Genomic DNA, 26,032 nt, shown 5'->3' on the forward strand with positions numbered 1-26,032 from the left:
GTACAGATGCTCCCCGGGTTACGCAAGACCCGAGTTACACAAATCCGCACTTATGGAAAAAGTTGGAGGGTGGTTGTGGGGTTGGTTTTTTTTTTTTTTTTTTTGCGTAATGGCGGGTATACATTTCCAACTTATGCAAGACGTTCCAGAATGGAACGATTGCATTAGTCGGGGAGTCTCTGTACTCCAACCCCCTCCCCTACCCCCACCGGGAGATATAAAATACTGTTGAGGACCTTCCTTTTGAGGGACCCAAGTCGTTTGCTGGAAGTTAGCTAATGTAACGCCAATATTTAAAAAGGGCTCTAGAGGTGATCCCGGCAATTACAGACCGGTAAGTCTAACGTCGGTACTGGGCAAATTAGTCGAAACAATAGTAAAGAATAAAATTGTCAGACACATAGAAGAACATAAACTGTTGAGCAATAGTCAACATGGTTTCTGTAAAGGGAAATCGTGTCTTACTAATCTATTAGAGTTCTTTGAAGGGGTCAACAAACATGTGGACAAGGGGGATCCAGTGGACATAGTGTACTTAGATTTCCAGAAAGCCTTTGACAAGGTCCCTCACCAAAGGCTCTTACTTAAATTAAGTTGTCAAGGGATAAAAGGGAAGGTCCTTTTATGGATTGAGAACTGGTTAAAAGACCAGGAACCTTTGTAGGAATTAATGGTAAATTCTCAGAATGGAGAGGGGTAACTAGTGGTGTTCCCCAAGGGTCAGTCCTCGGACCAATCCTATTCAACTTATTTATAAATGATCTGTAGAAAGGGGTAAACAGTGAGGTGGCAAAGTTTGCAGATGATACTAAACTGCTCAAGATAGTTAAGACCAAAGCAGACTGTGATGAACTTCAAAAAGATCTCACAAAACTAAGTGATTGGGCAACAAAATGGCAAATGAAATTTAATGTGGATAAATATAAAGTAATGCACATTGGAAAAAATAACCCCAACTATACATACAATATGATGGGGGCTAATTTAGCTACAATGAGTCAGGAAAAAGATCTTGGAGACATCGTGGATAGTTCTCTGATGATGTCCGCGCAGTGTGCAGAGGCAGTCAAAAAAGCAAACAGGATGTTAGGGATCACTAAAAAGGGGATAGAGAATAAGACTGAGAATATATTATTGCCCTTATATAAATCGATGGTACGCCCACATCTCGAATACTGCGTACAGATGTGGTCTCCTCATCTAAAAAAAGATATACTGGCATTAGAAAAGGTTCAGAAAAGGGCAACCAAAATGATTAGGGATTTGGAATGGGTCCCATATGAGGAGAGATTAAAGAGGCTAGGACTCTTCAGCTTGGAAAAGAGGAGACTAAGGGGGGATATGATAGAGGTATATAAAATCATGAGTGATGTGGAGAAAGTGGATAAGGAAAAGTTATTTACTTATTCCCATAATACAAGAACTAGGGGTCACCAAATGAAATTAATAGGCAGCAGGTTTAAAACAAATACAAGGAAGTTCTTCTTCACGCAGCGCACAGTCAACTTGTGGAACTCCTTACCTGAGGAGGTTGTGAAGGCTAGGACTATAACAGCATTTAAAAGAGAACTGGATACATTCATGGTGGTTAAGTCCATTAATGGCTATTAGCCAGGATGGGTAAGGAATGGTGTCCCTAGCCTCTGTCTGTCAGAGGATGGAGATGGATGGCAGGAGAGAGATCACTTGATCATTGCCTGTTGGTACACTCCCTCTGGGACACCTGGCATTGGCCACTGTTGGTAGACAGGATACCGGGCTAGATGGACCTTTGGTCTGACCCGGTATGGCTGTTCTTATGTTCTTATGTTTAGTTCTCTCCAAGACACTACAATCTCTGGGCAGTTATACACCTGAAGCAAAAGGAAAATACAGAAGGTTGCAGATGGCTCAATGATCTCTTCTGGTCCACTACAAGCTGTGCCACCAGGAGAAAACCCAGACTCCCTAAGAAAGGATCCATCTCTTCAGGAACCTCACAACCACCAACAGCCTCAAAATGTCAATTTTGACCCCCTGGTCAAGGGTCACAAACTACCTGCTCCAGATCTTATGTTGTACCAGTGCCCTGCTTTCATCTGTATGAAGATCGTCTTTCCCATTTTCTACCTTCCTAGGAGCCCATCACCTCAGACAGATGGTTCCTGACGCTGTTTTCCACAGGCTATTCCATCCAATTCAGCTCTTACCACCCCCTCAACCTCCTCCCTGTCCCTCTTCAGGGACCCTTCTCACAAGGATCTCTTGAAACAGGAGGTACAATCCCTCCTAACACTGAGGTGATTGAACCCGTTCTACTGGACTTCATCCGAAAAGGGTGCTATTCTTGTTACTTCTTGGTCCCTAAGAAAAATGGGGGGAGAGAAAGAGGGGAAGACCAATTCTGGACCTCAGGACTTTAAACACTTTTGTCCGCTCTCACCAGTTCAGAATGGTCACCCTAGCAACAATAATTCCCTCTCAGATCCAGGAGATTGGTTTGTTTCCCTCGAACTTCAGGATGCTTATTTTCACGTTGCCAATCATTCTCTGGGTCTCCACCTCAGTGTGGGAAAGTCTACCCTAAAACTCTCACAATGTATAGATTTTATCACGGCCACACTAGATTCCTCTTCCATCAGAGTGTACTTACCCAGGGACAGATTTACCACTTTTTACTTATTAATTAACCCAAAGTATGTATTAATACCTGGGGGGGGGGCAAACAGCTGTGCATATCTCTCTATCAGTGTTATAGAGGGCGAACAATTTATGAGTTTATCCTGTATATGCTTTATACAGAGTACAACAGATTTATTTGGGGTTTGGACCCCACTGGGAACTGGGTACCTAGGTGTTGGAGACAGGAACACTTCTTAAGCTGTTTTCAGTTAAGGCTACAGCTTTTAGGGGACATGGTTCAGACCTGGGTCTGTGTTTGCAGCAGGCAAGCGTGTCTGGCTCAAACAAGGCTGTTACCAGCTTTGCCCATTACTTTGGGGTATGCTCATTTATTTGGGTTACTCTTCTGGGGGGAGGCCAGGGTGTTCTGTAATTCTATCAATGTACTGCTTGTGTCACTTGTGTTTTTATGTGGAGCTCTACTTCTCCCTTCTGCAAGTCCCCTCCCAATGGAGCTATCCTGCAGGACCTAGGTTCCCTCGGGCTGGGTTCCTCCAGCCCCAGAACCGGATGAACACAACCACACCCACATACATTAACAGAGCAAGTCTGAGCGGACTGGGTCAATCAGCACTGTCAAGCTGACCCCTTATATGTCTTTGGACTCACTGGGCTGGAGGAAGCAGCACTTTCAAGCTGCCTCTCCTTATATGCCCTTGGGCTCCATGGACTGGGTCAAGCAGCACTTTCAAGCTGTTACCCTTACGCGTCCAAGATTCAGCACGTCCCTATCCCCACTCTCACATCACAATTGTACTGGCAGTAACCTACTTGATGAGCAAACCCCACAGTATTTTGGGCACTGCAGGGATCTTTAGCTTAGGTAAAAGAAGTGTTGCTGTATAGTGAATGGGGGAAGCTAAAAACACAAAAGAATAGAGTTCAGCAAGCGAGAGGGAAGCAACCAACTTAACCATAGAAGTTATTTATTGAATAATAGTGATAACTACACAAGGAGGGCTAAACCAACAAAACATACATTATTAAAGGTTAATACCTAAGGTAGAAAGGAAAACAGAGAGAGAGAGAGAGAGAGAGAGAGAGAAGGGGATCTCACCACTCCCTGAAGCTTGAACTGGTCGGGGTTCCCAGGTTATGGTGGTAGCTGAGGGCAGGAGACAGGCAGAGTCCCCAGCATGATCAATGTCTCCATGTCCCATCTTTCATGCAGATGAGGCTAGGGGAGTTGTCTCTGTTCTTCATTCTGTATGCTAATGGAGATGTCTTAATCTTGTCACGCTTGTCAGGAGGGGTCTAGGTGTGTCTCCCAATGCCCTTCACTGTTCTCTGCAAATTTTTTCCTCTGATGGGTTTTGGTTTAAGCAGAGGCTGGGCGGAGGGGGTCTTTCATGAGTCAGGCTGGTTACTGCACCCTGGTTCCCCAAGAACACAGAGCTGACTGGTATCAAGGCAAGGTACTGGAGTCCCAAGCTGGCAGGGAAAATGGGCTTAGGGGTAGTCTCAGCACATCAGTTGGCAGTCCCAAGGGGGTTTCTGTGATCCAACCCATCACAGCGTGACAAAGCATCACTCTTAATATGAGACATACATGGACCAGGATATAAAAAACAATATTCTGTGGTTAATATTTTCAATTCTTCACGCACAAAATGTAAAAAGGACAATCTCTTCTTCAAATTTATGATTAGAAGGGATGATTGAGGCTGGCTATCCTAGAGGGAAAGAATCAACATTGCCTGGGCCAGCCTGTGCTTTCCCATAATTTCTATTTGATGCTTTTTAAAGTGGAATTTTAACTTTGAATTTTTATGTTGTCAAAAATTTGTCAGGGGGGGTGGCTTCTTTTAAAGAAGAAGTTGCTGGTATATTTGCAGACTCTTAAATATGTCTTACAGATGTCTCTTTCCTTGCAATATGAAGCAATTTTACATAAGATGCACACCAAATATTTTTCTAAATGTTAATTACGTTTTCCAGTATTACAGTACATTTCACCAAGTTGCAGGTGAAGGGTTTGCTTGTGTTCATTTTGGATAAAATGTGGTTTGCAGGGTGCTTATGCATAGGGAAGCATGCTGTGGCTCACCACCCTAGGAACATTCTAGAGAGGTCAGGGGGAGGGGGTGAGCTCAACATGTGGAGTGAAGAAGTATAAGCATGTGATGAACAAATCCATATATAGAAATGTTAAATCTGATTGGTTAGAGGTTTGTGTTATGGAACTTGTTATGTAAGTGCCATGTGCTATAAAATAGCAATGGGAGGGGCTCCTTGCTGGAGGGACTCTGCCTGATTTTTGTACCAGGGGCGCTCTCTTTGTGCACATTGAATAAAGCCTTGTTGAATTGAATCGCATCGCATCGAATCGCATCACATCGAATCGAAGTCCCTTTATTCTGCCCAGCATCTGACTCATTGGGAACCACAAAATCCCAACACAGGACAAAACATAAGATCTTGGTAGACTTTTTGTCTCCAGGATCTCAGCTGGAAATATTTTCCAAGAGAGAGACTGAGATTATAAAAAGGAGGAATAAACACCACAAGCCATGTCCACCCCCTCTCCATGCCCATCACATTCACCGCACCTGAAGCGACAAGACAAAGGAAGCATTTGCTGGATTCTTGGGAGAAGGGGTCCTGACCTAAGAAGTCTGGTCAGTGAGACTGCTGAAGCATGTGGTGAGAGGACTTGACTTTGAATCTAATGTAGCTTCTTAAGTAAGGCAACAGTAAACATTTTATCTCTATTTTTCTTGTAACCATTTCTGACTTTTATGCCTCATTACTCGTAGTCATTTAAAATCTTCTTTTATTGTTCTATCTAATCCAGTGTATTTAAATTGAAGTGTTTGGGAAATTCCACTTGGACTGGCAAGATATGAGCATATTATTAATGATTAAGTATTAATTATTATTATTCTACATAATTATTTCTGTGGGAACTTTAGAATTATTCAACAGCTAAAGTGAATTTTAAGCTACTCCATGAATAGGGAGATTTCCTAGAATGGATGAAGCTGAAAGAAATCTGAGCTAGCTCTATTACTGCCATAATACAATGAACTTGTACAGTTCGGTGACTGCTTTGAGATTCAGAAATGTGCCGATCTGCAGCCTGCCCAGGTGCCCGAAGGATTCATTTCTGTCTTTCAAAAGGAGCAGAGACCTGAAAAGAGAAATGTGTCACTTTTAAGAATAAAGAGTTTCAAATTTGGTGTTCGATTGCCACTGGTCAACAATAATTTGCTAATACTGCAAAACCTGGGTGAAAATCATTGTGCTGTGCTCGTTACACTCCCAATGCCAGTATGGCACAGCGTCAAGAGTGTGCATGGCCCCGTGATATTAGCACTTGTGCAACAAACAGACCCGGGAATTGAAGAGGAATTAGATAACTTCATTTCTGTGAATAAGGTATGTCCCAGTTTCAGAGAAAACTGCAACTTTGATCCCCGTCCTGGTCTTCTTTGAGGGCACCCACTTAAGGTCCAGGCTCCTAGCCATCACCTCCCTCAGGAAGAGACCTGTGTCTCTCTCCCACCAAACTGAGGTTAGGTATTTCAGTGCCACTGCTCTTCACTTGATTTCCCCAGCAGGTCTGCCTGGAATCCAGCACTTGTGGTTAACCTTTTTCGAGGGGCAACTACGATATATACCTGTTACCAACCAGTCTTCCAAAAGCAAAGCACATTTGTTCCTAGGGTGAAAGCATTACAGAGGAAACATATACAAAACAATAACAGTCCCGATACACATGCTAAAAGCTTACCAGAGGTCATCCTCAGTCTTATGGGGTCCTAGTAAGCCCAACTCTTTCCAGCCCTTCTGCAAGGGTCAGTGCCCCCTTGGGCAGAAAGCCCTGTCCATTTGCTGGATCAAAAGAGGACAAAAGAAGGCTGGATTAGTTCAGATTCAGCCTTTTGATGCCAAAAGCCCTTTCCTTGTCTGTTGGTCTCTGGAAAACCCAGTTGGTGACAGCACATTCAGACCTCCCCAGGGGGTGGGACCTCTCTGGATGTTTTTACAGCCTGAGTGATTCACCTCAATGACCCCCAACTGATTATAGTTCCTGGAGCAGCTGAGGTGACCCCTCCCCTCGGAGTTGCAGACAATCCTTGGCCCACAGTGATACATAAACCATTCACAACCTTAATACAATATGGTCCCCAAACATGCTGCATCCATTTGCAATGTCTGTCAAGGTGACGACTGATACTAATAAATGATTTGTTTCCCAACCCTACAAACATTTAGGATTAAGGCCTTAATCCCTCTGCAATGTCTTTGTACTCTTGAATCACTCCCGTTACTCCTGGCAAGTCCAGGGGCTCACTAATTCCAGCGCAGGTGTCCTGCTTTCCCTATACTGAAGGAGCATCTCTCTTTGGCTAACTGCTCTTTAATGTCTCTCGAAACCTTCTAAATGCCTGTTGTTACATTCAGCTGCCATACTTTATGTTCCTTTCCATTGACTTCATTGGAGTTGGAAGTCAGCTTGTTTAGTTTGAAAAACCTCTTGATTCTTGCCATTTAACCCTTCCTACTTCCTTTCTGGTTTAGGGCTATGCACGCCTTCTGCACTCTGTGGTATAGGTGACTAACCTCCATGCTGAATCTAAGGATTGTAATTCCCTCACTTTTGGCTGTAGGGTCTTTACTGTGAGCTTCCCCATTTTTAACAACCTCACTCCCTCCAAATGTCAGTGTCATCAGGATAGTTCTGGCAGAATCTCTTCCCTAAAGATGTTACATGCAGTGTTGTAGTCACTGAACCAACTTCTTTCAGTCAGCTAGGACTAAATTGAGAACAGCCTCTCCACTCATGTCTCCTGGAACTGGCATTTAAGGTTACAGAAATGTCCAATCCCCTTGTGTTGTTTTTATGATTATATTACAATAGCACCTAGAAGCCTCAACCAGGTTGGACCCTCACCATTCTCTCTGGGACTCTAAGCAAGGACTTGCTATAATGAGCTTCGTATCTCTCTGGTCATTTTAAGTTTAGCTGAGCAAAGAAGAAGCTTTCAGCAAGAGTTGCTTTAACTGATAAATAGAGTCCTCAATGTACAGAACAGAGATTCTGTTTCAGCATAGCCCCCCCATGGATTGGGGGAATTAACCCTTCGTCTCTCATTGACACCTATGGTGTGTCTCAAACTCACTCTTTAGAAGGGGCTGAATTTCCTTGTTAAATTATGGTCCTTGGGTCAGGAAATAAATGTCAGACTCCACACTCCCCTCGCTCCACAGCAGAGCTCCCACTGATGGCAATAGGAGGTTGGCACAGAGATCCAGGGTAGATGGTGGCCTTTAAGTAGATACCAACCAATGAAAAGTTCTGTTATTATTTCTTCAGTATCTTCCTGTCACATTCAGTATCACTACTGGGTAAATCTCCTCTCCTTTAGGACTAGTTCTTATTTCTGTCCTTTGTTTAGCTCCCCCCTTCACTGTCTGTGCGTCTCCTCTTTTTTAACTTGTATATTTCTTTCCCTGTATTAACTTCCTGTGACACTCTGTACCTCAAAATAGCACCCTGGAACCCCTGTATGCACAACTGTGATATGATTATGCTATACTTTGTACAAAGTATGCTTTGTGAGGTATCATTTAAAAAGTATTGATCTGTTGAGCATTACTATCCTGTTAAAGGTATGTACTATCATTGCATGCATAGAAAACTCATGCCTCCTGATACTGTGTGGGCACAATGTAAAGGGGAGGACATATGACCACTCTATATGTCTCCTGTGGGAGGACCTTCCAGCCCTCCCTGGGCAATTCCTGGGGTCACAGGAGCAGGGAGCATGTGCCTCTGGCCCCAGCTAGGCAGAAGCCTGGGAACCTGCTTCCAGCACCTTCCCCAGCAACCTCCCAGCATGCGACCAGCCGGGGACTGCTGCTCTCTCCCCACCCCACTAGAGTTACCTACAGGGAGGGGTCTCTGTCCTGCTCCCACTATGCCTCCCCTGAGCACATTTGGCACATTGAATAAAGCCTTGTTGAATTGAATTGCATCAAATTGAATCGCATCACATCGAATCGAAGTCCCTTGATTCTGCCCAGCATCTGACTCATTGGGAACCACAAAATCCCAACACAGGACAAAACATAAGATCTTGGTAGACTTTTTGTCTCCAGGATCTCAGCTGGAAATATTTTCCAAGAGAGAGACTGATATTATAAAAAGGAGGAATAAACACCACAAGCCATGTCCACCCCCTCTCCATGCCCATCACATTCACTGCACCTGAAGCGACAAGACAAAGGAAGCATTTGCTGGATTCTTGGGAGAAGGGGTCCTGACCTAAGAAGTCTGGTCAGTGAGACTGCTGAAGCATGTGGTGAGAAGACTTGACTTTGAATCTAATGTAGCTTCATTTTGCTTGTTCCCAGCAAACAGGCCCAGGCTGGAAGCACAGAGCACTGGAGCGGCTGGCATGAAAAGTGGCTGGTCCTGCCCCTTCTACTCCCTGCCATCCCCACTGCCAGGGGCCAAGCATGCTGGGGGGCAGGCAGAGCCCCTCTCCCTACCTCCCCAGCACACCAAGCAGAAATCTGAGGGGCACTTGACCCTGCATGCCCCTTGTACACATCATCTATGAAATTTGTATGAGAAGTTATGAAGTATTGCTATATGTTTGTTACTGAAATATGTGGTAAGTGGAAAATGCCCACAGCCAGCCTTCCAGTGGCAACAAAGGAGCAACTAACACTGACAAGACAGATTTACATCTAGATTGGCCAGACAGGAGTTGATGGCCCATCAAGAAGAATCCACTCTCCCAGGGACTCCTCAGAGATGGCACGTATGCAATGGGGGCGGCCCAACCTCCATGTCACAGCCAGGATCTTTCTAGCACTTGGAGAGAAAGGCTAAATGAGGGTTGATGACATCACTGCTTGGCCTCTCTCCTCCCCCATGTCAACACCTGGGAGGTTGTTTGGAAGACAAAGACTTTGAACTGGGGAGATTGGTCCCAGGCTGAGAAGGGAATTCAGCCTGTCTGTTAAGAACTGTAAACTGCCTGGAACAGCCAGTGAGGTGAGAAAAGCTGTTTGCTGCAAATCTTGTTTAGTTTAATAAAGTTTAGGATTTAGCCTGCAATTCTATATTTATTTCTTATGTAAGCAACTTTGACCTCTGTGTCTAACACTTAGAAAGATTTGAAGTGTTTATTTCTGTAGCTAAAAAACTTTTTTTTAATGTTTTAACCTTACTAATGAGTTTGTCTAAAGTGCTTGGGGAATCTGTTCAGATTACAAAGACTGGTATGTGTCCACTTTCCTTTAATGAAGTGGTGAACTAATTAATGTGCTTGCACTGTTCAAGAGAAGGTCTTGAGCAGTATAAGATGGTATATCACCAGAGTGCAACGCAGGTGGGGCTGGAGAGATTGGCTGGGATCTCTCTGTGTATAATTCATGAGTGGCTTAGAGAAAATTCATGCAACTCAGCTGGGTGTTGACGTCCACGTGTTGATGGCTGAGTGATCACAGCACTTGGAGGGGTTTGCGGCTTATCACTAGCACAGCATGATAAGAAATAGAGCAGGTTAAAGAGATTAAGGGGACTCAGTGGTCCCACAGTTCCAGATTGTGCCCTGGGGGGATGTCACTCACCCCTGCCACACATATAAGCCTGCTTTCAGTGGTGCAAGTAGGGCGGTCCGGTCAGGTACACCGCATACCAGTAACCTATTTATACCCAGTACGACATACCGGAAAGACACAGGAGGAGCTGCCCATGCTGGCACTCCTCCAGCATGGCTGTACCACCCCCAGCCCTACCACAAAGCTGCGGGCCTGCGCCTTTTGTCTGGGGTCTGTACAGCAGTCCAACCAGAGGACAGGGCTGGGAGGGGCGGAGCTGGGGGTGGTAAAGCCGCACTGGAGCAGCTGCCAGCGTGGAGCTGCCTGGGAACCACAATAGCAAAAAGAGCAGAACCCCACGCCGGCAGCTCCTCCGGCACAGCCATACCAACCCAGCTCCGTCCCCAGCCCTGTCCTCTTGCGGGGCTGCTGTACAGACCCTGGACAGGACTCAGCAGATGCAGCTGTCTGGAAGGGCTGGGGCTGGGGGCGGGGCTGGGGCGCTACAGCCACTCCAGAGAAGCTGCCGGTGTGGGGCTCGGTTGCCAGCATGTCTGAAAAAAATATTCTCTGCTGTCAGAGGGAGCTGGTTTGAAGCTCTTCTGCTGGCAATTCCCAAAGCAGGTGTGACTGTGACCCGGCTATTGTTCAGACAGCAAGCCCTCCTCTCCTCTTACCAGCCCACACAGCAGCTGTGCCATGTCCACCGACTGGGAACGCTCCCCACTCCCCCCAGGGGTCACTTGAGGCAGCCACATACCGCCCCCTCCTTTAGCTGGTGCAGCGTACCAGTAAGAAATAATTTCTACTTGCATCACTGCCTGCTTCCCACCTGTTTCCCCATTTCATCCCCTAAAATGATCAGCAATGAAATAGTTCACGTTGACATTGAATTGGGGATTAAGAACTAACACCCCAGAGAGATTAATGAGGGGGAGGGTTAGCATTAGTATTCACACCTCCCAAGGTCCGACCTCAGGCCATCTGCAGACTTAATCAGACATCACTGCTTCAGTGACACTAGTTTCACATACAGGAAATTCTTGGCCTCACAGTTATGAAGAAAATGTTATTTTTAAAAAGTCAATAAAGAAAAGCTAAGATACCATAGAATCTGAGTATGTGATGCAGCAACAAAAATACATCACATGGGCCAGGAGTTTAACACCCCAGCTTTAAAAGGGAAATCAATTCCCCCTTAAAATCTTTTACACCATTAAGATTCCTTTACGGGAATCAAAAACTGTCTCAAGATTTGTTAATCCTCTATATGGCCTTTTATCAATCACTGAAGCCAATATGTAGCAATGATTAACAGCAGAACAAGTCCAACCTCCTGACAGTGCATCACAAAAATATTCCACATCATTTCTGAACTCAAAGACGTTAGTCTACAGATGAATGTATGACACTGAGATAGAAGACATTGCATCCTCCTTGTCTTTGTACCTGGGTTCTGATGGCTGGATGCTGCATTATGCACAATTGACAAACCAGGTTTTATCTGCAGCAAAACTTCCAATTCTTTGGTTGTTTTTTCATCTATATAGATTTCTGACAAGCTGTGAAAACAAAAATGAACCATGACAAACAACTATCAACCTAAGTTCAAGCTTGTAAATATTTATCAACAACTTAATGGAAATGAAGCTTAATAGAGTATTGCAATTTTAACCACAGATGCCACAAAAGTCAGTGTTAAAGTTACAATAAGACAAGACAGCTTTAGAAAGTATAGAAATGCAGAATTAAGGTCCCCCAACAACACTAACTCTGTCCTCCTAACCCCTGCCATCCTGTGCACCCTCCATGTCAGGGAGATGTGTGTCTAAAAGCATCACAGAGTAATGTGTTAAATCTCAGACAGCTCAGCAGTTCAACCAGAAATATCTCAAACCCCACGTTACTGTGGAGTTTTCTCCGCAGGCATCTTAAAGGAATCTGACTTTATGTGGCATAAATATTGATAACTTTGAAGACATAGCCAAGGATAGACATGAACGGAGAGCTACTGTCAATAACGGTTGTGAACAGTTTAAGGAAGACAGACAAGAAAAACTGATTGAAAAAAGGGCCAAGCATCATGCAAAGTCTTCCATGGGAGCCTGCATGTTTGTGTGTGACGTGTTTGCGGTCTTGCTCCTCATGGGTCATGCTATACAACCACTTGAGTACACGTGCAATGCTGCGACATCATCGGATAGGACAGACAGCCATACATGAGTTCCTAATATATTTAGCAACAATTGACTAGTTTGGCGTTAGGAAGGAGATAACATTGCTACTGGGTGCAGTACTCTTTGGAGGGGTGGGGGAAGGGCAACCCAATTACACCCTTGTATTATTTGGTGAATAGTTTAGAAATCTAGATAAATAGGGTTTTTAATTGTTTTGTAACGGGTTCACTAGCCAAATATTGACCAAAATTCTACAAATTGGCAGAGAATACTTCAACTAGAACTGGTTAGAAAATGTTTCCCTCCATCCATCCCCTCATCCTCCAAATGTTCACCTGTTAAGTTGGGGGAAGAAACCCTGAAAAAAACAAAACAAAAATATTTTGGTTTTCAGCTGAAAGTTCTTGAGTTTTGAGTGTGCTGTTTCCTGAAGGAAGGTTGAGAATTTGATAAGAAAGCAGATACTATATGTGAAAATTTCCATTTAGTTCTAAACTCAATTTTCTGTCAAATGAACTTTTGACAAAAAAATTTCAACCAGCCCTAATTTCAACCAGTTCTGCTGCTGACTTCTACTTGTTAAGCAGGGAACTTGCCCACAGGAGCCGCTGTGTCTCTTGGAAAGCTCCTGCCTCCTTTTGCCCTGCTGGGGTGGGCGCCATGGCCTGACTGTCTCCCATGATGCACCACAGTCTCTTCCTGTGACTGAGCTCTGCAGTGCAGGCCCATCATGGGGGACATCTGCTGGAAGGGAAATGCAGCTGATAAGTGAAAATAGGGGGATGAGGGACCCAAACTACAATTCCCATGGGGCACTACAGCAGTTCAGATAGACACAAAGATTAATGTCGACCTCCCTGAAATGAAATGTTTTTTAACCAAAAAAAAAAAAAAAAAAAAAGTTGAAAATAAGTTGAAAGAGCTTGAAAAAGACCAACATTTTCCCATGGAAAATTTCATTTCTGAAGAAACCAAAATTTTCTGTCGAAAAAATACCTGTGGGAACTTCCAGACCAGCTCTACTAGCTGTTGTACAAACACTTGGGGAGACACTATCCCTACCCTGAAAATCACACACACGGGGGAGAATTCTCCCTCCTTCTACAGCCCCTGCACATTGCTGCAGCAGCATACCGGGCAGTAACTGCCCCTTAGCTGGTGTTCATGTGTATGTGGAGGGGAAATTCCCCCAGTACTAGCACTGTGCCGGACAGTCACAGGCTGCTTTGTGCAAGCCCTGGTGTAGGAGGTTGGAGGATTCAACATCGATTCACCAAGGGCAAGTCATGCCTTATCCAGGGCCGGCTCTAGGTTTTTTGCTGCCCCAAGCAAAAAAATTTTTGGCTGCCCCCCACCCCAGCCATGGGCTCTCCCCCTCCCTCCCACAACTGCACCCTCCTGCGGCCCCAGCCCTGGGTCACTGGTAACTCGCTCCCAGGGCGGGTCATTCAGCAGGAATTTTGGATGTGCACAGAACACAGACAGGATTGGTTCCCATATGATTACAGAACTGCAGTAAAGTGGAACAATTTTCAGCCTGTGTGACTGGAGGATATCTGGATGCATATTATAAGACTGTCCTACATAAATGAGAAAAAGTTGAGGTGCCTTTATTATTCTTTCGTTCCATTCTTTGTTTCTATGGGGAATGCACTATCACGGTCTTCCTTTTAAACAAATAAAACTAAAACTTAAAAAAGCAATGGCTGTTGAAAATAGCAATTCCAGTCCTAATAACCACTGGGAAGCTTTTCTTGCTCAATTTATTCTACGTTTTCTACAGCAAGTTACAGTGGATCAGTATATTTGATTTGGGGGCAATGAAGTAACAGCTGCCCAAATTGAGCTTGAGCACTCCTGAATTTTGAGGGTGTTCAAATCTGGAAGGCAGGTGCTAGATTCCCTTTCTGAATATTAGCTATATCTGGAAAGGAAAAGTCATTTTCTGCTTCCATGGCTCAGAAGTGGAAATCCTCCTAAGTGCCTGGTACTGTATCTAAAGCTGCCCAGGTCCAGAGCCTCCCCTCCCTTACTTTTTATTTTAAATTCTAGTGGGATACACATACCTCCCTTGCTAGGCTTCAGATAGAGAGGTGCACCGTCCATTTAGTCCCCCCCAATTCCTTCTTTGGGGGAGAGCCCAGGGCTGGGGCGGCAGGAGGTGCGGGTGGGGCGGGGGAAGAGCCAAGGGCTGGGGCGGCAGGGGGTGCGGGTGGGGGCCAAAGGCTAAGGTGGCAGGGAGTGCGGGGGTGGGGGGGGGGAGAGCCCAGGACTGGGGCAGCAGGAGGTGCGAGTGGGGGGAGAGCCCAGGGCTGGGGGAGCAGCGGAGTGCAGGTGGGGGCCAGAGCTGGGGCAGCAGGGGGTGCGGGGGGGAAGAGCCCACGGCTGGGGCAGCAGGAGGTGCGGGTGGGAGGAGAGCCCAGGGCTGGGGCAGCAGGAGGGTGCAGGTGGGAGCCAGAGCTGGGGCGGCAGGGGGTGCGGGCGGGGGAGAGTCCAGGGGTGCGGGGGGAGCCCAGGGCGGCAAAAAACCTAGAGCTGGCTCTGTTCCTACCATTCACAGCAAGCTGCAGATTTTACTTCCATACTCCTTCCCCCACCCTTTCCTGTTGCTAGTGGCCAAGGGAATGCTGGGAAATGTAGTTCTTTCCCTGCTCCAGGGCTGGCTCTATAGGCAGGGAGCTAACCAAGGAACTACAGCTCCCAGGGCCCCCTGTTGGTTCTCAGCTCCCATGCTGGATTCTTGTGCCCCTTGCAAATCTGCCGCCCCAAGCAACTGCTTGCTTTGCTGGTGCCTAGAGCCGGCCCTGGCCTGATCAACCTAATTGCCTTCTATGATGAGATAACTGGCCTGTTGATATGGGGAAAGCGGTGGATGTGATATAACTTGATTTTAGCAAAGCTTTTGATATGGTCTCACACAGTATTCTTGCCAGCAAGTTAAAAAAGTATGAATTGGATGAATGGACTATAAGGTGGATAGAAAGCTGGCTAGATTGTCGGGCTCAATGGGTAGTGATCAACGTCTCAATGTCTAGTTGGCAGATGGTATCAAGCAGAGTGTCCCAGGGATCGGTCCTGGGGCCGGTTTTGTTCAACACCTTTATTAATGATTGGGGTGACGGGATTAATTGCACCCTCAGCAAGTTCGCAGATGACACTAAGAAGAGGGGAGAGGCAGATACAATGGAGTGTAGGGATAGGGTCCAGAGTGACCTAGACAAATTGGAGGATTGGGCCAAAAAAAATCTGACAAGGTTCAACAAGGAAAAGTGCAGAGTCCTGCATATAGGACAGAAGAATCCCATGCACCGCTACAGGCTGGGGACCAAATGGCTAAACAGCAGCTCTGCAGAAAAGGATCTGAGGATTACAGTGGATGAGAATCTGGATATGAGTCAGCAGTGTGCCCTTGTTGCCAAGAAGGCCAATGGCATATTGGATTGCGTTAGTAGGAGCGTTGCCAGCAGATCAAGGGAAGTAATTATTCCTCTCTATTCAGCACTGGTGAGGCCACACCTGGAGTACTGCGTCCAGTTTTGGTCCTCCCACTACAGAAGGGATGTGGACAAATTGGATAGAGTCCAGTGGAGGGCAGCAAAAATGATTAGGGGCTGGGGCACATTACTTATGAGGAGAGCCTGAGGGAACTGGGGTTATTTAGTCTGCAGAAGAGAAGAGTGAGGGGGGATTTGATAACAGCCTTCAACTACCTGAAGGGGGATTCCAAAAAGGATGGAGCTCGGCTGTTCTCAGTGGTGGCAGATGACAGAACAAGAAGCAATGGTCTCAAGTTGCAGTGGGGGAGGTCTAGGTTGGATATTCGGAAACACTGTTTCACTAGGAGGGTGGTGAAGCACTGGAATGGGTTACCTAGGGAGGTGGTGGAATCTCCATCCTTAGAGGTTTTTAAGGCCTGGCTCAACATAGCCCTGGCTCGAATGTTTTAGCTGGTGTTGGTCCTGCTTTGAGCAGAGGATTGGACTAGATGACCTCCTGAGGTCTCTTCCAAACCTAATATTCTATGATTCTATGATTCTAGGAGGCAGGTTGCCTAAGTTACATTGTTGGCTGTTTGAGGCCCTGACCAGCCTGGAGTCAGAATGGCACAAAGGAAGGTTAAAGCCACTTTGGGCCGCTCCTCTGTGTTGCACTTGTGTGCGCAGCGCCTCCTGGAGGCACAGAACACACTCAGCCCATACAGATCAGCCCAATTCACCTCATTGGGCCATACAGTCCATACACAGCTAGGTGACTGGAAGCCCAGCACACACTGCAACACGTTCTTTTCATATAGAAAGCAGAAGTCACTTACTCAAGCTTCTCTAACTTGCAGTTTGGATGTTTCAGTCCTTCACACAAAAGCTTCACTCCTGAATAACTCAGCTTATTACCACTCAGGTTCAATTCTCTCAGGGACTGGTTTGAGCTGAGAAGAGAGGAGAGATCTCCACAGCAAGCATCAGTCAGATGGCAATCCCAAACCCTGCAGAGATGGAGATGGGCACAGTGAACAGACAGTAGGCTGATCAGATGTCCTGATTTTATAGGGACAGGCCCAATATTTGAGGCGTGGACCAGTAGAAAATGGATTTTCATGTGGCTATTATGAACGTTTGTGTACAACCAAAAGATGTAATGTACAAAACCCACATTTACCTGCCCAAATGTCTGTGCACACAATTTAGTAATTGTATATCCAGGTGCTCCTGCAAATGCAGGTGATTTCGTAAGTGAAAATAGGACCTCAAAAAATTATCAGTGCAAAATTCAGCACTTTTGCAAAGGCTGGTGTAACAAGGAAAGTATCAAGGAACCGAGCAATGACTTACACTAATTTCTGCAGTTTACAGCTGGGATGTTTCAGTCCTTCACACAGAAGTTTAATTCCTGAATCTCCTAGTTTATTCCCACTCAGCTCCAGCTCGGTCAGGGACTGGTTTGTACTGAGGGCAGCAGAGAGATCCCCACAGCAAGCAGCTGTGAGACGGCACTGCCACAACCTGCAAAGTGAACAGAGAGAACAATAATCATCTCCTTAAATAAAGGGGTCAGTATTTGCTTCTCTTAGTGCAGTGACACTTCCTTCTTTCCAGTAACTTGGTAGTTCCAGTGTCTATAAAGCCTGTATGCATGTCATCCAATGCATTTTAATTATTAAAATTCATTACATGATGAATTCTTGACTCATATTTTATTTGTGCACAATGCAAGAAGATTTTCAGAATATTTCAGATAGCGTCTGGCTCATCATCCGAGACTGCTATAACACCAAATATATGGCAGAATGTGGATAAAACACAGAGCAGGGGACATACAATTCTCCCTCAAGGAGTTCAGTCACAAATTTAATTAACGCATTATTTTTAATGAGCGTCATCAGCATGGAAGCATGTCCTCTGGAATGGTGGCCAAAACATGAAGGGGCATATGAAGGTTTAGCACATCTGGCATGTAAATACCTTGCAATGCCAGCTACAACAGTGCCATGCAAATGTCTGTTCTCACTTTCAGGTGACATTGTAAATAAAACGTGAGCAGCATTATCTCCAGTAAATGTAAACAAACTTGTTTCTCTGAGCGATTGGCTGAATAAGAAGTAGGACTGAGTAGACTTATAGGCTCTAAAGTTTTTCATTGTTACAATGTACATTTGTAAGTTGTGCTTTCACAATAAAGAGATTGCACTATGGTACTTGTATGAGGTGAATTGAAAACTACTATATTTTAATCATTTTTACAGTGCAAATATTTGTAATAATAATAATAATAATAATATAAAGTGAGTATTGTACACTTTGTATTCTGTGTTGTCATTGAAATCAACATATTTGAAAATGTAGAAAAACATCCAAAAATATTTAATAAATGTCAATTGGGATTCTATTGTTTAACAGTTTGATTAAAACTGCGATTAATTTTTTTAAGCGTGATTTTTTTTTGAGTTAATCACGTGAGTTAACTGCGATTAATCGACAGCCTACCATCAAGCACGTTTACACCTGTATGACTGCGTCCACCCTTGGGGGAAATGTGTCTGTCTTGGTAAGGTGGAGAGTGACCTGGGGACAAGCAGGGAGAGGGAGGAGGCAGGTCACACTGGATTTTAAGGAAGGGTGACAAGGCGCCTGAGTTTGTGGTTATGGGATTACATGAGAACGGAGAAGTCGAGCCGCTTGGTTAAGATGATGGCAGAACTGAAGGACGTCAGCACAGTGGCAGGACTCCCACCACAGATGCTCAGTGAAGGATCCATCAACACCACTTCCTGCCCTGCATGTGCTGACACATTCTTCTCCTGCTGAGTTTGCAAGACTGGTTGGATCTCAGCACATGGTATTTATTACTGATTAATAAATATTTGCATTGCAGTAACATGTAGAGCAGGGGCAGGCAAACTTTTTGGCCTGAGGGCCACACCAGGTTTCCAAAATTGTATGGAGGGCCGGTTAGGGGAGGCTGTGCCTCCCCAATCAGTCAGGCTTGGCCCGGCCCCCACCCCCTATCCGACCCCTCCTGCTTCTTGCCCCCTGGGATTCCTGTCCCATCCAACCCCCCCTGTTCCCTGTCCCCTGCAGCCCCCGGAACCCCTCCCCCTGACTGCCCCCTGCTGCCCCATCCAACCTCTCCTCTCCTTCCTGGATGCCCCCTGGAAACCCCTACCCCCATTCAATCCCCCTGTTCCCCACCCTCTGACTGCCCTGAACCCTATCCACACCCCCGCCCCATGACCACCACTCCAAACTCCCCTGCCCTCTATCCAACTCCCCTGCTCCCTGCCCCCTTACCGCGCTGACTGGGGCACCGGTGGCTGGCGGCACTACAGCTACGCTGCCCAGAGCACCAGGACAGGCAGCTGCGCCGCCAGCCACGCCACCGTGCAGTACAGAGCACCGGGTCAGGCCATGGCTCTGCAGCTGTGCTGCCTGGCAAGAGCTCGCAGCCCCACCGCCCAGAGCATTGCGCCGGCAGCGGGACAAGCTGAGGCTGCGGGGGAGGGGGAACAGCAGGGGAGGGACAGAGGCTAGCCTCCCAGGGCAGGCCCTCAGGGGCCAGGCAGGAGGGTCCCGCAGGCCATAGTTTGCCCACCTCTGATGTACAGGCTTCAACCAGGTCTAGGCCCCAGTGTCCCAGGTGCTGTACAAAAATATGACAATCTCTGCCTCAGAGAACTATTAGGACAAAGCAGGTGGGTGAAACAACACAGAGATTAGCGAAAAAGTCATGTACTAACAAAATACAGCACTGGGTCACTTACAGCAGTATCTGCAGTTTACAGTGTGGATGTTTCAGTCCCTCACACAGATGTTTCAGTCCTGAGTCTCCCAGTGTGTTAGCACTCAGATCCAGCTTTTCCAGGGACTGGTTTGTAAAGAGAGTCTTAGGGGAGAGGTCCTCAGGGAAAGCAGATGAGAGTTTGCAGCTGGACAAGCTGAAGGGAAGAAATGAACAGATCAAAGTTACCTCTGCACTGTAGGAAACAGTTACTAACCTTGCATGGTGGGTGAACTCTGCATTCGGAGAGGCTAGCCCTCTGCCCCACCTGAGGCCTGCGCCTACCTCACCCCACCAGAGCCAGAGTAGCCCCGAGCCCCTCATTGCAGCTTGAGCCCCCCCATTCCCCCATTGCAGCCTAAGCCCCTTTCCCCCCCTTCCAAACCGCATCCCCGTCTGCCTGGGTCCCGAGCCGCTGGCCAGCCCAGGCACGAAGCTCTGGGCCACTGGCCCGAGCCAAGCCCACACCGGCTTCAGGGGAGAGGCGGAGCAAGGGCGGGGCCTCAGGGCACAGCGTGGGTGGAGCCACGTCCTGGGTTTAGGGAGGCTTAGCCTCCCCTGGTCTATTATATCTGCCATCCATGTTACTAACGGTTCTGTAACTGTTGTTCTTCAAGGTGTATTGCACATGCCTCTTCCACGTTAGAAACATTTGCAGGCCCAGTGCACAATTGTCAGAGATTTTTCCATCAGCAGGGCCAGTGCATGTGTCCTCCACTGGCACGCGCTGCCATGTGATGGTATAAAGGCTGGAGCTGCCCCCGACCCTTCTGAGTTCCTTCTAACCAAAAAGACTCAATATGGAGAGATAGAAGGGTGGGATGTGGAATAGACACATGCAACACATCTTGCAGAACAGTTACAGAACAGGTTAGTAATTTTTCTTCTTCTTCTTCTTCGAAATAAAGTGGAAACCTAAAGTGGAACGCACATGTGCTGTCGCTTGAAGAAGAAATGCTGGATGATGGATTCCATCATTTCATAGGGTTTAAGGCCAGAAGGGACCACCCGATCATCTACTCTGATCTCCTGTAGATCAGAAACCACTACACAGCACCAGGTCACCCCTATATTAAAACCAAAGACTTTAGTTAGCCCAAAACATTTCAGTCCTCAGGAAACTAAACTGTTGTGCACCAGCAGCAGAGAACAAGAGAGACTGAGGTGCCACCAATGGCTGAGGTCCCTGCAAAGGCAGGGAAGTGATTTGGTGAGATACACACAGATAATATCAGCAGGAGATCTGAGCCCCACACTGCAGAAGATGACAACCTTCCCCCCCCCCCCCCCCCAAGTCCCTGCCAATCTGACATGGGGGAAATTCCTTCCCAACCCCAAATCTGGAGATCAGTGTATGACTGAGCATGTGAGCAAGACACCCCAGCCAGGCATCTTAGACAGATGGGTTATCTGTACCATCTCAGAGCACTGGTCCACTCCATCCAGTGTCCCATCTCCAGCTCTGCCTAATCTGATGCTACAGAGGAAGGCAGAATAACTCCAGACTATGCCAAACCAGTTGTGCATTGAGAAAAAATTCCCTCTTGCCCCCTGCAGCATGAGATTTGATTTGATTATCGTCGATATAAACTGTTCAGGAAGGACAGGCAGGGCAGAAAAGGCGGGGGAGTTGCTTTGTATGTAAGAGAGGAGTATGACTGCTCAGAGCTCCGGTATGAAACTGCAGAAAAACCTGAGACTCTCTGGATAAAGTTGAGAAGTGTGAGCAACAAGGGTGATGTCATGGTCGGAGTCTGCTATAGACCACCAGACCGGGGGGATGAGGTGGACGAGGCTTTCTTCCGGCAACTAACAGAAGTTGCTAGATCGCAGGCCCTGGTTCTCATGGGAGACTTTAATCACCCTGATATCTGCTGGGAGAGCAATACAGCGGTGCACACACAATCCAGGAAGTTTTTGGAAAGTGTAGGGGACAATTTCCTGGTGCAAGTGCTAGAGGAACCAACTAGGGGCAGAGCTTTTCTTGACCTGCTGCTCACAAACAGGGAAGAATTAGTAGGGGAAGCAAAAGTGGATGGGAACCTGGGAGGCAGTGACCATGAGATGGTCGAGTTCAGGATCCTGACACAAGGAAGAAAGGAGAGGAGCAGAATACGGACCCTGGACTTTAGAAAAGCAGACTTTGACTTCCTCAGGGAACAGATGGGCAGGATCCCCTGGGAGAATAACATGAAGGGCAAAGGGGTCCAGGAGAGCTGGCTGTATTTTAAAGAATCCTTATTGCGGTTGCAGGAACAAACCATCCCGATGTGTAGAAAGAATAGTAAATATGGCAGGCGACCAGCTTGGCTAAACAGTGAAATCCTTGCTGATCTTAAACGCAAAAAAGAAGCTTACAAGAAGTGGAAGATTGGATAAATGACCAGGGAGGAGTACAAAAATATTGCTCACGCATGTAGGAGTGAAATCAGGAAGGCCAAATCACACTTGGAGTTGCAGCTAGCAAGAGATGTTAAAAGTAACAAGAAGGGTTTCTTCAGGTATGTTAGCAACAAGAAGAAAGTCAAGGAAAGTGTGGGCCCCTTACTGAATGAGGGAGGCAACCTAGTGACCGAGGATGTGGAAAAAGCTAATGTACTCAATGATTTTTTTGCCTCTGTCTTCATGAACAAGGTCAGCTCCCAGACTGCTGCACTGGGTAGCACAGTATGGGGAGAAGGTGACCAGCCCTCTGTGGAGAAAGAAGTGGTTCGGGACTATTTAGAAAAACTGGACGTGCACAAGTCCATGGGGCCGGATGCGCTGCATCCAAGGGTGCTAAAAGAGTTGGCGGATGAGATTGCAGAGCCATTGGCCATTATTTTTGAAAACTCATGGTGATCAGGGGAGGTCCCGGATGACTGGAAAAAGGCTAATGTAGTGCCCATCTTTAAAAAAGGGAAGAAGGAGGATCCGGGGAACTACAGGCCAGTCAGCCTCACCTCAGTCCCTGGAAAAATCATGGAACAGGTCCGCAAGGAATCAATTATGAAACACTTAGAGGAGAGGAAAGTGATCAGGAACAATCAGCATGGATTCACCAAGGGGAAGTCATGCCTGACTAACCTAATTGCCTTCTATGATGAGATAACTGGCTCTGTGGATGAGGGGAAAGCAGTGGATGTGTTATTCCTTGACTTTAGCAAAGCTTTTGATACGGTTTCCCACAGTATTCTTGCCGCCAAGTTAAAGAAGTATGGCTGGATGAATGGACTGTAAGGTGGATAGAAAGCTGGCTAAATCGTCGGGCTCAACGGGTAGTGATCAATGGCTCCATGTCTAGTTGGCAGCCGGTTTCAAGCGGAGTGCCCCAAGGGTCGGTCCTGGGGCCGGTTTTGTTTAATATCTTTATTAATGATCTGGAGGATAGTGTGGACTGCACTCTCAGCAAGTTTGCAGATGACACTAAACTGGGAGGCATGGTAGATACACTGGAGCGTAGGGATCGGATATAGAGGGACCTAGACAAATTAGAGGATTGGGCCAAAAAAAACTGATGAGGTTCAACAAGGACAAGTGCAGAGTCCTGCACTTAGGACGGAAGAATCCTATGCACTGCTACAGACTAGGGACCGAATGGCTAGGTAGCAGTTCTGCAGAAAAGGACCTAGGGGTCACAGTGGACGAGAAGCTGGATATGAGTCAACAGTGTGCTCTTGTTGCCAAGAAGGCTAACAACATTTTGGGCTGTATAAGTAGGGACATTGCCAGCAGATCGAGGAACGTTATCGTTCCCCTTTATTCAACATTGGTGAGGCCTCATCTGGAGTACAGTGTCCAGTTTTGGGCCCCACACTACAAGAAGGATGTGGAAAAATTGGAAAGAGTCCAGCGGAGGGCAACAAAAATGATTAGGGGTCTGGAGCACATGACTTATGAGGAGAGGCTGAGGGAACTGGGATTGTTTAGTCTCCAGAAGAGAAGAATGAGGGGGGATTTGATAGCTGCTTTCAACTACCTGAAGAGGGGTTCCAAAGAGGATGGAGCTTGGCTGTTCTCAGTGGTGGCAGATGACAGAACAAGGAGCAATGGTCTCACGTTGCAGTGGGGGAAGTCTATGTTGGATATTAGGAAACACTATTTCACTAGGAGGGTGGTGAAGCACTGGAATGCGTTACCTAGGGAGGTGATGGAATCTCCTTCCTTGGAGGTTTTTAAGGCTCGGCTCGACAAAGCCCTGGCTGGGATGATTTAGCTGGGAATTGGTCCTGCTTTGAGCAGGGGGTTGGACTAGATGACCTCCTGAGGTCCCTTACAACCCTGATATTCTATGATTCTATGATATCTGAATGCAGAGCTGCAAGCAGCATTATGGGCATGTTGAGGCAATACAGGCACAGAATCAGTGAAGCATGTGATCTGGTCTGGAGGAGCTCTGACCATCTGGTCAATCCAGAGGTTTACAGCTGAGGCAGCCAGACCCCCCAGAGATTTCTTTTGATGCACCCATCCCAAGCCTATCAGAGAGCAGGAGCCTTCTCCCACTTCTAGGGAGCCTAACATTTAATTCTGGAGGACTAAAAACTATGGATAAAACTTCACAGTACAGTTACACTAGGGAGACAGGACAGTTTAACAACACTTCAGGAAATACAGGCCTGCTAACAGGGGCCTGATCCTGCCTCACACAAATAGCCCTTCCTACTAAATAATTAATTACTAAGTAAAGCTGTGTCCCCTTTACTTCCCGGAGACTAATCACATGACGACAGTATTACAGGATCAGATTCTAGCAGCATTCTCACACCAGAATTCATAAAAGAATAATCTTGATGATTTACAGTGTTTTGCCTAGAAAACAATATACCCTTCCTACAAAATACTTGTCTACCTTACCTTCAGAAACATGAAAAATATGGACATGATTGATTAGTAATTGTGACTGTAATTTATCCTTCTCCTCTCTTTCCCGCCCCCTTCCCTTTCTGTTCCCCTACCCGCGATCTGTTTGTTATGCCCACTTGTAGTGCCTTGTCTTCTCCTAGGTCACTGTTCCCTTGGCACACAGTAGGATGTTCAGGGGAATGGGGCGGAAGGGTGTCAAGTGGCTTAGAAGGACGCACAGCTGGGCTGGTCCTGAGAGAGGACAGAACAGACAGAGGTGGGGATGAAATGAAAAGCAAAAACAGAGCAAGTGTGATTAACTTTTGTTCAGTAAAGGACAAAACACGTATCACATTGGAAAGACATTAAAATAAATAACAGGACAATCTTGAGTGGGAGGGTCAAAGTGTGCTAAGGAAATTTAGTGTGCAGCAGCAGGTCCCACACAGCCAGTTGGGTGCTCGGTTCCCCAACTCACTGTACATTAAGCCCTAAGTAAGAACTGTAGCATTTGTAGTACCTGCACAGAGCCATAGTTTAGACAGGCTACTAGGGGGCCATACGTGAGCTGCATACAAGTTCTCAGCTAGCAGGAAATGAAGGTCACTAGGTCACTTACCCTAGTGTCCCAAGTCTCTGCACATTCAACAATCACCCCACTGTCCCCAGGAGACAATTTAAGGAAGAGAACATTTGGGCAAATCCAGCACCTTTCTCAATGGCCACAGAGCAACCCTTTATTCCTCTGTGCAGGGGTAGTGAGATGTGTGAGATGCTCTGCAGAGGGTGGGTCTCTCTCTCTCTCTCTCTCTCTCTCTCTCTCACCATTAGCATTAGGATGAATTAGTTTCTGTGAAGAAATTCCACCGTCGCTCTCTGCCCTGGGTGAGGAGGAGTCCTCCACCTTGTGCATCAGCCCAGCACCTGGCCTACTTACTGGGTGGGGGCAGAGACAAGGGTTTGCCACACGGTTAGTTTAGTGTTTTCATGGAGTTGATTCTTTAGATGTTTACTATGATTTGCAGCTCAGAGATACATTTCAAACAGAATATAGAGTTTACCAGGCAATGTGCAGAAATGCATTGCTGCCAAACTCCTGGTATAGCAGCAGTAACAAAAGGGCTGTAAGAGAGGAGTTTGCTTACGATATGGTCTTTAGTTTACAGTTTGGATCCTTCAGTCCTTGCAACAATGCGTATGCAGCTGAAGTTCTTGGATCTTTCATCAGTGGGTTCCTAGAAGAGAGAATGCGAGTTTTAAATATCATTTCCTAAATGCAGATTTCCCATCGCTTTTCCCGAAGATGATGGGGTAGGTTTTATTCCACAGCAGACATTTATTATCCTCTTTAAAAAGAAAACAAAGGGAAGCATATGAAGACTCCACAGTCCATTGTTCTGGTGTCATGTTAGTTATTCATGCCTAAGAGTGGCGTAACCCACAATAATCCTGTGTAGCATTTGCTCCATCTAGTGGCCCGACCATATAAAAGAGGGTTATGGGTGAGCTGCTTCTTTCAGTGAAAATCCTGCTATGCCTTT

The 26,032-nt window shown here is 46.5% G+C and overlaps 1 protein-coding gene across 2 annotated transcripts in view; it reads right to left on the reverse strand.

Annotated features, from left to right (window-relative positions):
* Window positions 1–3,573: 3,573 nt before the first annotated feature.
* The window catches only part of LOC135982953 (NACHT, LRR and PYD domains-containing protein 3-like), a 39,267-nt gene continuing 16,808 nt past the window's right edge, over window positions 3,574–26,032 (reverse strand). Inside the window, exons 7-13 of one of the 2 annotated variants that reach the window (XM_065591893.1) lie at window positions 25,637–25,726; window positions 19,651–19,824; window positions 17,225–17,395; window positions 16,708–16,878; window positions 11,668–11,780; window positions 6,395–6,495; window positions 3,574–5,791 (exon numbers count right to left, since the gene is read on the reverse strand). In XM_065591893.1, coding sequence (XP_065447965.1) covers window positions 6,413–6,495; window positions 11,668–11,780; window positions 16,708–16,878; window positions 17,225–17,395; window positions 19,651–19,824; window positions 25,637–25,726 — 802 coding nt within the window. In that variant the 3' untranslated portion in view covers window positions 3,574–5,791; window positions 6,395–6,412. The remainder of the gene's footprint in view (window positions 5,792–6,394; window positions 6,496–11,667; window positions 11,781–16,707; window positions 16,879–17,224; window positions 17,396–19,650; window positions 19,825–25,636; window positions 25,727–26,032) is intronic. The other variant, XM_065591894.1, reaches the window with a different exon arrangement.

The sequence above is a fragment of the Chrysemys picta genome, chromosome 4 (genome assembly GCF_011386835.1).
Source record: "Chrysemys picta bellii isolate R12L10 chromosome 4, ASM1138683v2, whole genome shotgun sequence".
NCBI lineage: Eukaryota > Metazoa > Chordata > Testudines > Emydidae > Chrysemys > Chrysemys picta.